This window comes from Rhinolophus hipposideros (assembly GCF_964194185.1).
Source record: "Rhinolophus hipposideros genome assembly, chromosome: 6".
Classification (NCBI taxonomy): domain Eukaryota; kingdom Metazoa; phylum Chordata; class Mammalia; order Chiroptera; family Rhinolophidae; genus Rhinolophus; species Rhinolophus hipposideros.
The window spans coordinates 12,993,472-13,008,875 of record NC_138052.1 but is presented as its reverse complement, the minus strand read 5'-3'; the positions used below and the strand labels follow the sequence as shown (position 1 = coordinate 13,008,875).

At 30.8% G+C, this 15,404-nt stretch overlaps 1 protein-coding gene across 3 annotated transcripts in view; it reads left to right on the top strand.

The window, feature by feature from the left end:
• DPP10 (dipeptidyl peptidase like 10) overlaps nt 1-15,404 on the top strand; it is a 649,316-nt gene that overhangs the window by 608,288 nt on the left and 25,624 nt on the right. For all 3 annotated transcript variants that reach the window (XM_081051712.1, XM_081051713.1, XM_081051714.1), the window contains 4 exons: nt 1,978-2,099; nt 3,428-3,475; nt 8,801-8,899; nt 9,007-9,076. In XM_081051712.1, the coding sequence (XP_080907838.1) occupies nt 1,978-2,099; nt 3,428-3,475; nt 8,801-8,899; nt 9,007-9,076 (339 nt within the window). The remainder of the gene's footprint in view (nt 1-1,977; nt 2,100-3,427; nt 3,476-8,800; nt 8,900-9,006; nt 9,077-15,404) is intronic.

Genomic DNA, 15,404 nt, shown 5'->3' with positions numbered 1-15,404 from the left:
GGCAGAACAGTCAATATATCTGTGACCAGTGCTAGTGTAGCAGGCTGTGCTGTAAAGAAAATGTAGTACCAATAAATTTCCCCTTACATAGCTCATCAAATGCAAGTTGGCTTCACTGTAAGATAATGTTAGTGTTTAATCTGGAAAACTCAATTAATGTCTTGTCCAGGCCATAAAATTAATCATTGGTTGACTTAATTTATGGGATTAGATACCCCGACAGAATCAGAACTGCTACCATATTCAGCGTTATGATTTTGTCTCAAATTTTGCATTTCTTTGTTACACTAATTTCATAGTCAAAATAATGAGAAAATACCAACATCAATCTCTAGAGAACTTGAATCTGAAAAGTTATATAAAGGAATAAAGAGAGAAAAAGTTTTAAATTCTGATTATGGCACTAAATAGCTGTGCTTAACTGGCATGCATTCTTAATCTCTCTGTGATGATGGTTGCAAAACATTGTGGTTAAAATGGCAAATGTTATCACATATACTATATATACATTATATATACATTATATATACAACACAATTTTAAAAATACAAAAATTGGGTATGGTTACTTTGTAAATTACCCTAGGGTGAAACTGGATAATGCACTTAAGTTCCTAATGTACATTAATTATCTTGACTAGTAAAGGACAATTTGGGATTATAATGAGCTCAAGATATTTCAAATATGAAATTATAACTTTATGAACCACACTTAACATTTCTCCTCAACTGCTTCTGGTGCTTCTGAGATCCACACTAACGCCCCATCCCCATCGTCTTGCCTGCAGTATATTGCACATTAAAATCACCATGACTATGATTCATTTACAAATGTATATCCAAAATCATGTTTTGTTCTAATATAAAATTGGGAATATTTTATCCAATTAAGTTTTATTAAATATGTCATCAACAGTGTCTTTATCTATCAGCATATGTAATTTATGATTCATCTTTGTTTAAAAAATAAACGATTCTATATATGAAATGTAAACTTTGGGATATATCTCAAAACTCTGACCTTAAGCACCATTATTTGTGAAATAAAGAGATTATTGTTTTTCTTTTTACCTATTTCCCTGATGTTTCAAAACATGTGTGATTGTTCATGTTATATATATATATATATATATATATATATATATATATATATATATATACATATATAACATATATATGTATATATATAACATATATATATATGTATATATATACATATATATATAAAACATATATATATATATATATATATAACATGAACAATCACACATGTTTTGAAACATCAGGGAAATAGGTAAAAAGAAAAACAATAATCTCTCTATATATATCAGAATAATATATATATATCAGAATTATATATATATATATATACATATATATATATATATATATACATATATATACCAGAATAATTTTTCTTCACCCAATAATTCAGTTCAAGTATTTAGTGGGAAAAATTTGACACTAATACCAAATTCTAATGTTTAGAATGTTGAATTTAGTAAATAATGAGGTTGATTGTTTGTGTAACTTGTGAAAACATTTGTTAGGTCTTTCAACTATTGCTTATTGGTGACTTTATGCTAGTCTCTGTGGGCAATTCCTTTTAAGACTTTACAAAAAATATCTATACAGAAAATGCAGTTACAAATAACATATATTGAGTCCTGTGGAAATTAGTTTCTTTATTTATAAGCATACATACATATCACATGAATACAGTATACATAATTTTAATTATATTGCAGAGAAGAAATATAAATAATTTTAATTATATTGTAGAGAAGAAATATGTGTATATCTTAATATTAGTAATGGAAACTGACTTTGTATTTATATGGTGAGTCATAATTTACAAGGAACTTTGATGTGAGTAATGCTTTATAGCTCCTCTGTTTATGTAAATATTTAAATTCAGATGCCACACATTCAAGTACCTGGAATGGTAGCATTTCTAACTTTCTGTTTCTTTCCCCAGTGCTTCTACTGAAGGATTATTGAATCGTCAATGCATTTCATGTAATTTTATGAAAGAACAATGTACATATTTTGGTGCCAGTTTTAGTCCCATGAATCAACATTTCTTATTATTCTGTAAAGGTAATAGATGATTTCTGATAAAATGTATTTTATTGTTTTTTTTATCATTACCTATTACTATCATTAGTGGTTATTACTCTCTAACGATATGATTTAATATTCTTAATTTATACATTTTTGTTAAAAAGTTATACATTATGGATTTACTGAGATGTAAATCGTATTCATTATACTTCATTTAAAACTAAAAATTGGGAGTAAGTCCACATGTACACATGATAAAGGTTTTTTGAACGTGGACCTTTTAAAAAAGTGAATAAACATATTTATATCAGCAAAATCATGCTACAATAAAAACTAATTTACCCAGTCTTTGGGAAAAGCAATAGTCATATTAAAATAATGGCTTGGTTATCAAGAGATTTAGGATGTGCAGAAATTTAACTCCCTGGGTCTAGTCCCATTAATTTTGAGAGAGTACATTCACCCCAATTTACTTCTTCTATCTGTAAACAGAGTGCTGTAGTCCTACATAGGGATACAGTAGCTCTAGGTTATAGGTTATATTGATAGAAATCAGTGTCCCTTTAATAGGATTCTGCATTTCCAGAGATGAAATAGGAAACATGTGTCCTCTTACAATGTGATGGATTGAGTTTTACTCCTTCAGCTGGTACCTTAAGCTGTCCTGTATTGAAGGATGGACCAACACTTGTTCTTTTTAGTTATTTTTTCTCTTGATATCTGATATGAAGTAATTAAAAAAGAAAAATACTTGTTTGATGACAACAGGGAAAAACCATTAGACCTCTAGAGTTAATTAGAGAAGTGAGGTTTCAAGATAATATTTTATGGTTGCATCTGAATTAACCAGTAGAATTGAAATAACTAGTGATTACAGCTAATGTATTTTTTAATTAGTATAATGTTTAAATTAATATGTAATTAGCCCCAATTTTTTATTTAGTTTGTGGATAAAATATTTCTAGCATGCATTCTTTTTTGGCTGAGTGGTAAATGGAATTTAATCTTGGATGCGTGAATGAGGGGTCACAGTGCTGAAAATCAGCTTTCTGAACATCAGTGACTATTCTGTAAAAGACTAGAGAAAGAGAAAGCAAAGTGCATAAAATTGGCTAAAACCATTGAAATATAGACGCATAAGAGCAGTTTGGAGAAGGGAGAATCTTAACAAAAATCTAGGCAAATGGTTTCTTTCCCCCTGTGTTCTTACTCTTTTGAATAAAATATCCATAGAAGGTTACTGTTTCATTATGTTTTAACTGTGAAATCTTCTATATGGAAAAAAAAAATTGTCATGTAGCCTTTTCAGTAATTAGGACTCAGATATATTTAAAACTTTTTATACGTATATTTTTGAAACATAGGTCCAGGGGTCCCAGTGGTCAGCCTACATAGCACGGACAACCCAGCAAGTAAGTATACGAAAACAATAGTGCAGAATAGTCATGGTTAGCATTGGTCTTAGGTATTATATTATTTATTCTGAGTGTCATGCTCTATAGAACCTTCCTCAGAGGAGTCCCCAGCATGGGAAAGCTGGAGAGGCACTATCAACTTGACCTGTGTATGTAAGAGAAACAGTAAAGCAAGTCGTTTTTAGCCATGTTATAACTGGAGATGGATCTTAAATGCCTGAAATAGGGTGTCTACTGTGTCTAAATTAAATGAGGAGTGATTGATGAGTCTCAATTAGTTATATTTCAGCCTACTGACTACTTAGTGCTCAAATTCATTCATTCCTGAGCCTCATGAGTATTATTCCTTTAGAAAAACACATTATGTGTACTTCTGGGAAAATTATGAAAAACATATTACTTTATATATTTTCAGTCCTATTTGTTCCAGATAGTCAGGGCTTTCTAGTTTTATACATTCATTTATTCTATTTACTCAACTGTCCATCATCCATTGAGTGAGCACTTACTTTATCAAGCATTACTAGAGAGGCTAGGTGTTTTTTGCTGGTATAATATGGCCAGTGTTTTAAAGAACTTAGAGTGAATAAGTTAATATATGGTTGAGCTAATCTTAGAAATGAATAGCCAGATCGCTTCCTGCCTTCCTTTCTTCTTATTTTTTTTACAACTTTCTTTTCCTTTTTGCAATTTTAAAAAACAATTTAATCAATACTTTAATGATTTACTGTAGTCTACTATAACTAATAAATTAGGCTTATATTTATTAACTTATTTAATCCTCAGACAACCCTTTAGACAGTTTATTTTATAACTCTATTTTAAAGATGAGGAAACTGAGTCACAAAGAGGTTAAATAACTTGGCAAGAGTTATATTAATAGGTGGCCAAACTAGGAATCAGACGAGACTGCCTGACTCAAGAATAGAGTTTGTAATCACTACCATTTGATGGCATCTAATTCTATTGTGTTTTGGTCTCTCATATCACATCCTTATGTTTAAGTCAGAGCCTTACTTAGATGCCTTGACTTAAAGGAGTTGCAGACATAAATTAGGTTACAAATGTCATTTTTAGAGAACAAAGAAAGACCTTTTTTACTCTTTAAACATCACCATATGAAGACTTCCAGCCTGTTCTAGAAAAGAAAAAAATTTCTAAATTTGTAATGGAGTTTTGTGTGGTTAGATTAGCACATATTTCAACTTCTGCTAATTAGTATAAATCTTAAAGAAGTATGGTAAGCAAATTAAATGTATTCAATATTAACACTAACAACAGTAATAATCATAATAAAGTTTGTAAAATAGAAAGAAGGTTGAATTTTATAGTTAGAAAAATCAATCTATAAAATGAGGCCTTCATATACCTTTTAGAGAATCTGGGACAAGTTAATATCTCATAATTTCCTTGTAGGCAAATTAGCAAATGAATTTTCTATGAGGATGAGACATAGGTGCAACATAGGATGAACTCAATTAAAGGCAACTATTTGTGTTACATTGTATATTCTGCCAAAGTTTTGATTTTTAAAATATTTCAAATCTGATTTAATTCATTTTATTGTACTGTTACAAGGCAATATTGTTTCCTAATAAATTGTGCTGCAAATCATGAAACATTTTTGTTTTCGTGAAATCTTCTGTTTTCCCATTTATAAGCCAATTTTGATAATATTAGGGTCAAGAAAAGTAAAAATGATCTGTAAACAGTGATCGGGTGCTTAAATTTCCTTTCAAAAAATAATTATTAAGATAAAATTTGCATTCAATTGCAAGTAAATCTTTGGGCTAATGGATCTTCTGGTTAATCTTTGTTACACTAGTAAATCAGTGACAACTAATTTTGGGGCCACATGAAGTAGAATAGGGCATCAACAGAAAATTGAAAAAAGAAAAATGAAATTATATAACAAACCTGGAAAACTGTTAAACCCACTAGTTGGCAAAGTAAAATGCTGCTGTGTAATTTTCTAACGAATTGATAGCATCAAAAAATTTACATTGCTAATGAATACATAATGAGGATCTCTTAACTTGCTGGTAGAAATATATATCATAGCAAATATTTTGAAAAAGTAACTCAGTTTTAAGCCTTTAATATTTTATATCTGTTTATCCAGTATTTTTCCTTTTAATGTTTTATATTGAGGAAATCATTCTACATAGAGAAAATTGTAATAGCACTATTGATGATAGTGAAAAGATATAATATAAATAACAAAAGAGGGGAATTTGTAAATAAATGTTATTGGAATATTAGTTAGTGCACTGAATATCTTCCATTTGTCCTTCCAGAACCACTCTTAACTCTGTTTTCCTGTCCCTGGTCTCTGCCCCAGAAATAGTGTGTAAGGATGACTAAGATTCTGTGGCCATATGGCTACCACTTGGGTTCAGCTAAAGTGAATCATATAGATGACTGAAGAAAGGAGAATGTGATTTTGGAGTAGCTATTCCTCTAGCCTTATTCCTGTGGAGTCATCTCAGGTCTGCTAGGACTCTTGAATGGAGGTCACTGTGAATCTTTCATACAACCATCTCTATATAACTGCGCTGGAAAATATTGAAAGCAAATCAAACTCTGCAGAAAAAAAGATCAGTTGAACTTGAAGCATTATTAATAGAAACTTCCAGACATAGAGAAAAAAAGAGTGAAAGAAATGAACAGAGCTGAAGTTGATTTAGGACAATATCTATCTATATCTATATCTATCTATCTATCTATCTATCTATCTAATTTTAATTGGAGTCAGAAAAGGGTAGCATGGAAAATATTGCATGAAACAATCACCAAATCCAAATCTGACAAAAAATATAAAATAACTCAGCAAACCTCAAGAAGGAAAAAATCCCAACAGTAAAACAGTGGAAAAACAACAACAACAACAAAATGAATCATCAAAAATAAAAAGACACATTACATCTGCACATTATATAAATAACAACAAAGCCAAGATGGCTGAGGACTTCTCATCAAAAGAAAGCAAATCAAAAGGCAATAGAGCAAAATGTTTACAGTTATGATGGAAAACAAAAGGAAACAAAATCCACAACCAAGAATAACAAAAGTGAAGCCAAAATAAATAATCAAGAAGAAAAGAAGCTGAGAATGTTTTGCCATCAGACTTACACTTCTAAAAAACACATGGATTAAAGAAGAATTTAGAAAACTGCTTAGAAAATATTTTGAGCCAAATGAAAATGAAAACACAACTAATCCAAATTTGGGGATACTTAACATTGTAATTAGAAAGAAATTTGTAGCTCCAAATAGTTACTTTATAAAAAAGGAAAACTTTAAAATCAGTCATCTAAGCTTCTACCTTAAGAAACTAGAAAATGAAGAGCAAATTAACTCAGTCAGTTGAAGGAAGGAAATAATACAGATAAGAGTGGAATTAAATTATATAGAAAATAGACTAGCAGTAGGCAAAAATATATAAAAAACAAAAGATTTTTTTCTTTAACAAGATCAATAAAATTCTAAATAGAGTCATAAAACAAAAAGTATACTATCATTATGATTTTTATTAATGAATTAGATGATAACAGATCTTACAGACATTAGAATGATAATAATGGGACACTACATGTAATTTTATGGCAGTAAATTTAGCATTGTATCTGAAATGGGTAAATTTCTTAAAAGACATAAATTGTTAAACATTGAAACAGGAAGAAATACAATATTTAATATCCTGTTATCTTCTAAAAGTTTTAATTCACAATTAACATTCTTTCCACAAAGAAAATGTTTCATTTAACTTCAGTGGCACATCCTGTGCAATATTGAATATATTAATACTAAGCTTACAGAAACTCTTACAAAATATAAGGCCAGTATTAGCCAGATTCCAAATCCAACATAGATATAACCAGGACAAAACATCATTTTTTTTCTCATAAATATAGACATAAAATTTCTTAACAAATTACTAGCAAGTAATTTGGCAATTTATGAAAGGATTATATATTATGATTACGTGGAGCTTACCTGAAGAATTATTGATTGCTATAGTATTCAATAACCAATCAACGTAACTCACTATATTGTAATGTAAACTCAAAGAATTTAGAAAAATGTAATTGATTTGAAAAATAAATATTAATAACTCAGAAAGTATAGAAAATAAGTTTCTTAACTTGATAATGGTATCTACAGAAACACTTCCACTGACATCATATTTAACGTTAAGACTGAATGCTTTTCCCCCAAAATTGGGAAAATGCACAGAATGTCTGCTCTCACCCACTGTGTGCAACATTGTATTAGAGTACTTGACCAGTGAAATGAGGAAAGAAAAAAACACGTGTAAGTAAAAAAACTATCTTTATTTGCAGAAGTCATCCTTGTAAGCAAAACAGAAAACAAATAAAAGAATAAAAACATGAGATACACACCCTCACAAAACTATTATAAACAATGAGTGAATATATCATGTTTATAGGTATAGATCAATATACAAAATCAACTATTTTATAAACTATGATACAATGCAAAATTAAAAGGTAGTTCAAAATGCTATTTAAAATAAAATCATGAAACATACACTATCCAACAATAAATCTAACAAAAATGTTTAACTCCTCTAAAAGGAAAGCAAATATTGCTGGGAGAAATTAAAGACTAAAATGTATATATATACACATACACACACACACACACACACACACACACACACATACATATTTATGGATTAAAAGGCTAACTATTTTTATGTAAAATTTCCCCAATAAATGTATAGATTTAATATATCAATCAAAATTCCAGCAAGTTATTTGATGCTCATGTTTGTTAATTCTTCCTCTATTTTCTTTTTTTTTTGGTTTGGTGTTTTAGATTTTATATTGTCTATTGCTATGAGTATATTGTCAGAGTTATTATTTTTTTTGCACTATCTAATGTGCTATTAACTTCACCCTGTATTTTTCATCTTGGATCTCATAGTTTTCATGTATCTCAGATTTTGCAGTTTTTATTTTTATAAATTTAACTTGGTCATTCTTTTTAAAATTTATTTCATATTTCTCCTTATTGAACCCATGTAATATAATTTTACACCTGATTGAACACATGTAATATAATTATAATCTCTGTTTTAGTGTGCCATTTCTGGATTATTTCCATTGATTAAATTTTGTGCTCATCATGGGTGGTATTTTTCTGATTTTTTGCATGTTTTGTAATTTTGCATTGGAATCCTGTCATTGTGAATTTCATCTGGTTGTATACTAGATAATTTTGTATTCTTTTAAATACTCATAAACAGAGTGGTAACATGATCAGATTTGCATTTACACTACCCTTTTTGATTTATAGAATATTTTATATTGGAAAACAATTCTATGCTGACGGAGGCCATCCTGAAGAAGCAGATAGTAAAGTCAGAAGTTAAAATGGTTTCTATTGACGACTATGGTAAAGTTTTGTGTATGCTCTGTTATTTAAGAACAACTTTCTCTGCATCTTATAGTTTTATATAAAAATGACTCTCCATCTTTAACATTTTGCTCTTTCTTTAAAAGAACTTCCTTTACAGTTGTCCTTGCCCAAAGATTTTATGGACCGAAACAAGTATGCTCTTCTGTTAATCATGTAAGTATTTTTTTACTTCTTTTTGAAATAAAGGAATTGAAACATTTTATAGTTTTTCTTATGCCTCACATGACAGCGTTCTGATTTAAAAAATCCAACAAAAGTCCTATGTGTGTAGTTAACAGGGGCAGCTGTCAGTTGTATGAGATCTCCAAGAATACCGATGTTAATAATTTGGAGGGATATGCGATTATTTGTACTTCTTGCATCCCAAATTGAACTCGGTGTTATTACTTGGAATAGTGACACATATAATTTGGTTTATATCTGCTTAGCAATTACTCAAGCCCTATGCTCCTTTTTAAAACAGTATTGGTCTTTCATTTTCTTTCTTTGGGATATGTTTGTCATATCAAAGTTATGTTAGTTTCATAAAAGCAATTTGTGTGTGTGTGTGGGGGGGTAAGAACACTTAACATGAAGATCTCTTCTCAACAAACTTTTAGGTGCACAATACAGCATTGTTAACTACAGGCACTCTGTTGTGTAGCAGATCTGTAGAACTTATCCATCGTGTGTAACTGAAACTTTCGACCCATTGAATAGCATCTCCCCATGATCTCCTCCTGGCCTTGGGCAACCACCATTCTACTCCGCCCTCTATGAGTTTGACAGTTTTAGATACCTCAGAAAGTATAACCATGTAGTGTTTGTTTTTCTGTGACTGGTTTATTGCACTTACTAGCATAGTGTCCTTAGGGGACCTCTATGTTGCCGTGTATAAGCCCTGTGCTCTTCATCAGTTATTTCTGCAATATGGAGAAAACAGTTATTTCCGTTGCTGAAACAGTTGGTGATATTTATATCACTCCCATTATTAGGTTTCCTTCCTGGACTCATGACCAGTAGGAAGCAGTTTTCATACTCAGAAAACCTGATTCTTAGGTTTTTCCGACTTGGACTTGACTTTCGAATACAATTTATCAATACTTTCTATGAGACTGTGTTGATAATATATAGTATAGTCACAGAGGCTCCATACAGATAATAGCTAACTTGATGTTGATTGTAGCATTGTATTCCTCAGAGTTATTAGTGATTTTCCTTATTAAGAACCCAGCCACGATATTGCTATGACAGTGTTTAAAAATGTCTGAAATTCTATCAGAACCTCAGTAGGAATACAAAAATGAAACTAACATTACTTGTAGTGACTACTGAATGTAGAGGACTTTATTCAGTCTGTGAAATCAAACTGCCTAGCTTCAGATTCCAGTGTTGCCATTTACTAGCTGTGTGTCCTTGAGCAAGTCACTTGACCTCTTGTAAGGCTCAATTTCTCCATAGGTAAGGGGATATTACGATACCGCCTATGTTTTAAGGCTGCTTTTAGATTAAATAAAACACATAGTGTATCTAACTCATATCATTCTTATAATTATTCTGATTATAATTCATTGTTTTATATAGATCGTACTGATTTTATTTAGGTATATTATTAAGTAGACTCAATCTGTCACTTCATTTAAATAAGCCAAATAGTACAGAAAATATAATACTTAATATTTTCTATTACTCTGGTGTTTATTCCTAACTGTTCTGCCTTAGTTTATCTTACCCCGACCTCTCTCCTGTGTCTAACAGCCAGAAGGTCCAAAATGTTCTTGGTGTCTTTTGAGGAAGTTCTTATGTGCTCTTTCTTATTTTAACTTCTTTTGTCTCTTCTCTTTCACCTGGTTGTCTCCAATTCCTATTTGAACTATATGTGTGATTTATTGAGGAAAATATTTAAGGCATAAAAATGGGACAAAAAAAAGAACAAAAACAAAAACAAACTCTCAACCTCAACTTCTGTTTCAGTCATGTCTCCCTTTGGGAAAAGGGATTGTTCTTTTTTATTCACTGAAAAATAAGGTTTCTCAGGGGAAGGAACCCAACTAGGCATGCTTTCTCGAAGCATGACCCACTTATGCAGACAGATGTGTGGACACTGATTCCCTCTCGTACATCCACTAGCTCCAGAGTAGTGTCACAGTTTGGGGGAGGGGGTGAAATAGACAAGAGTTACAGAGAGTCTCTGTAGCTGGGGTCAGAGAAGCCAGCTGGCTCATCTGGCATCAGATTTGTGCTTCGGTTTGGGTCATTTTCAGTTTATAAGAGGAATGTAAGCACTAGCACACAACTCAGTTTCTCATGTTAGAAAGGGAGAATCAGTCTGCTTTTAGAGGCAGGATGGTCGGGTAAACATACTGGCTTAGGAGTCAGGTAGGCCTGGGTTCAAATCTTTGCTCAAAAATTTCTCAATATATTGCTTGATTTCCTCAAGTTTCAGTTTCTTTATAAATAAATTTAGAGATGATAATGGGATAATTCATACAAACATGTCGCGACAGTGTTTGGGAGAGCATAAACACTTGCACTCAGTGTGTAATAAATTGTCACCATAATCATAGTTATTGTCAGTAGTAGTATTTTTTATATTTGAAATTTATTGATATAAATATATAATATGTAATAAAGCATCCATAAAGTTGCTTAATAGAAATTCATTACTAATGTAGTCAGGCCCATAGAATTTACTTTGTTCCTTTTTTTGACCGATAAAGGGAAGAACAAAAGAATTAATGCATTAGTTTTCATTAGTTTTTATACAAGTATGCTGATTATACTAAATATTAATTTACTTTATCCAAACTCCTTGGGTTTCAGAGGTAAATTCTCAGAAGTTTTGCAGAGTATGACTTACAAAACTAAATTGAGGATTTTTAAAATTTTAATTTATTTATAAAATTAGCTATTGTTTTAAATTTCATGATTATTCCTAAAATCTTTATGCTTGGAAACCTGTATGGGTTGGAGTGGTTTAAGTATAAAATATCTTTAAGTGTTTTGGTAGATTGCTTATAATTTAAAAGAAAATTTTTTCCCTTAAGATTTTCCCTGTTTTTCAGTGACAAGTGGATTCCCCATTCTAAAAGTGATAATGATAATTGATTTTTTCTCTAAATGGGCAATTAGACAGTACTAATAAATAAATAGGTATTATTTAATGAGGTTAATAGATGATTTTGTGATTTTGATGTTACAACTTTATTGCTTCTCTGTGTAGTGTATCTAGTACCCAACAGAATGTGCCCCTTTGTTACTTACACAGATGGGTTTACAACCAGGAAATTTTATGATAAATGCATGTGTTAGAGATAGATTGCAGCAAATACTTGAGTAGCTGGAAAGAAGATTGGCCTAGAATCTGACCAATTGACCTAGAAAGTGACCACTAGCAATTTGTAAATTCTTTCCTGCTATATATTCATTATTAAATCTTAGAAGAAATGGTCCTCTGAATACCTCTCTGTGGCCATATTATCTGAAATCCAAACCTAATTTCACATTGAAAGTGCTAGTGAATCAATGTGAATCAATGGCAACAGAAGATTGTACTATAATAGAAAATCTAAGAAAAATTGTCATTACAAATGTATCTCAGTGGCCTGGAAATACGGTGGTCTCTATACAGTCCTGACCCCCTTTTCCTTTCCTATGCCTCTTACTCTCCTTCCAGATGCCTAATATCTCTCTCTAATCTTTCTGTTTAGCATTGTAGGGAGTCGTTAGGGACCCAATAGTCTATATTCATCTTTATACCTATATTCATATGAAATGGATATATATCTATATCAATTTCAGCATTCATCACCTTGAATTGATACTGTTTATGTTATTCTTATTTTCTATTGATGTATATATAATTTAGTGCAATACACATTTACCATGTTGTTTTTATGTGTAAGAAACTGTACTAATGGCTGTATGGAGACAAAAAGATTAAAATAATCTTGAAATATGTAACAGTTTATTTGTTAAGTCTATCTCCACAATGCCTAGCACACGTAGAAGAAACTTATAAAAAACTACTAACTTGTAATTCTCCTAATAGTGCAAGACTGAAGATTATGTGGGATAGCCTAAAGTTATATCAGGGTTGCCAAAAAATATATATACACATGACTTGTATTCATCTTTTGTTATCCATATATATTATTATATATTATATTAGGTTGGTGCAAAAGTAATTTCAGTTTTTGCAATTTTTTTAAACTTTTTAAACCACAATTACGTTTGCACCAACCTAATATATATATATATATATATATATATATATATATATATATATATATATATACATATATATGTATATATACACATATATATGTGTATATACATAAAATCATTCCTAATATATATATATATATATAATCAACTTAATATATATATATATATATATATATATATGTATATATATATATAATCATTTTAATACATTTTTTCCTTTCTTAAAACGTGTATACATTTTTTGGCACCCTCTGCAGATGCATATTTGATAAATACAGAAATATAAGTCTAAATACCTAGACCCTGGTAGGAAACAATCCAGACAGATGTACTGTTATTAAAATGGAAATAATGTGTTAGTTTAATTGTTTGTTTGTTTGTTTGTTGTATCTATGGAGAAAAACAGTGTTTAGCTGGAAATTTTTGTTCAGTGCCAAAGAATCATCATCTCTTTCTATTTCCTACTCTTTCATATTCAACTCATCCATGCCTCACTTGATAAGGTCTAACTCAGAGAGGCAGTAACTGTTCAACAAGTTAATTTCTGGAATGCAGCACACTCTATCTTACCCCTATGACTTTGTCCCCTCTCCTTAAATATATCTTTCTTGAAATTTCTTACAATTCATGGTCATCCATCAACTCTTATCTTTCCGAAGCTTTGTTTCACCCTCCTCACCAGTTCATTTATAACCTGTTTCAGTCCTAAATTCATGCCTCCTCCTTCTACAGCTACAGTCTCTTGTCCAAAGGCTCTCCCTACATCTTAAACTATATTGGTCATGTTGTCACTTTTCCACTTTACCCTATTTTCGTGAGGATGTTTTTATATGCTATTTAAAGAATGTTTGACTCCCACTAGATTTTGCACCAATGTTTCTGAAGGAAAATCTATAGTCTAGAAGTGAGTATTTGGAAAAAATATTGATAGAATGGCTTATGGAATATTTCAATATCTTAAGAAAATAGAAATGGTACAATCTGTATTACATGCATCCCATATATTAAACAATGCCTGATCTATTTGTGTATTTCTCATAGCAACTAGCTATGAGTCACACCACAAATATGTGTTGAGTGAATAAATCAATGATGTTCAGAAACCAGGTGAACATGGTTGCTATTACAGTTCTAAATGGGGAACATTATTCCTGTATCTCTAGACATTTTCATCAATTAGTGTTATGCATATCAAAGTCTTACAACTGGGTCATATTGATGGAAGCGAGCTCTTTGTCATCTCTTTTCTGTATAGTTATTCTGTTTAAAACCAGAGTATAATTAATTGATACACTTGTCCTGAGTGAAATTATACAGCCACTTATCTCCAGCTGTCAAGATAGCATCAATACTTTTTTCATATACGCACGTTTCTTTCAACAAACAATATAGAATGGTGCTTAAAATTGTGCATAGCATCATGCTCATAGTGTCTTGTCTTCATCTTTAAACCAGTGAGGTTGTCCGAGAGTCTACACTCTTCTTCTTCAAGCCCCATACCTGTCAGATAGCAGATCTGAATGATTCAATTCTAATCTGCCACCTGCTCTCTAACTCCTCTTGTCTTTTTTTTTTTTTTTTTTAATTTTATTGCTCCATCTGCTCTTTTTCAGTTGCTTTAACACTATTGCTGGGGTAAACTTTGTGAGATTGGTATCTGAAAATGTGGCTCTCCTGGCTAAAATTCTCTCATTCTTTGTTCTCCAATGATTAGAGATTCACATTCCCTAGCACAGTGTACAAAACTCTTCATCTGTTTCCTACATCTCTCTCCATCTTCATCTGATTCAGGGTTCTAGATATTAAAAAATAACAACAACAACAACAAAATCTGCTTTATTCTTGGAAATACCAGCTTCTCAGTCATTCCTCTGTACCTTGTTACATATCTTCCAATACCTTTAGTTTCCTTTTCTAACTGGAAAAGTTCTATTAATACTTCAAGGTATATTTACACATAATTCTATGCACAACTCTATTATAACAGGTAACCACACCAGATTACAATATTCACTGTCACTTCTATTAAACTGTAAAGTCCTTGTTGGTAAGAATTCATTTTGTATTGTTTTGCCTTAACATAGTGACTGGAGCATTATTTGTGTTTAGTAAATATTGAATGAATGAATGAATGAATGAATGAATGAATGAATGAACGAACAAATCAATCAACCTTGAGTTTGTTATTGGGAATTAATTCAGTGTGAAAAAAGAAGAAGAAATAAATGATTTTAGAGTTTTTAATGTGTTTAAATTCAGCCTATTGGATGAGTCA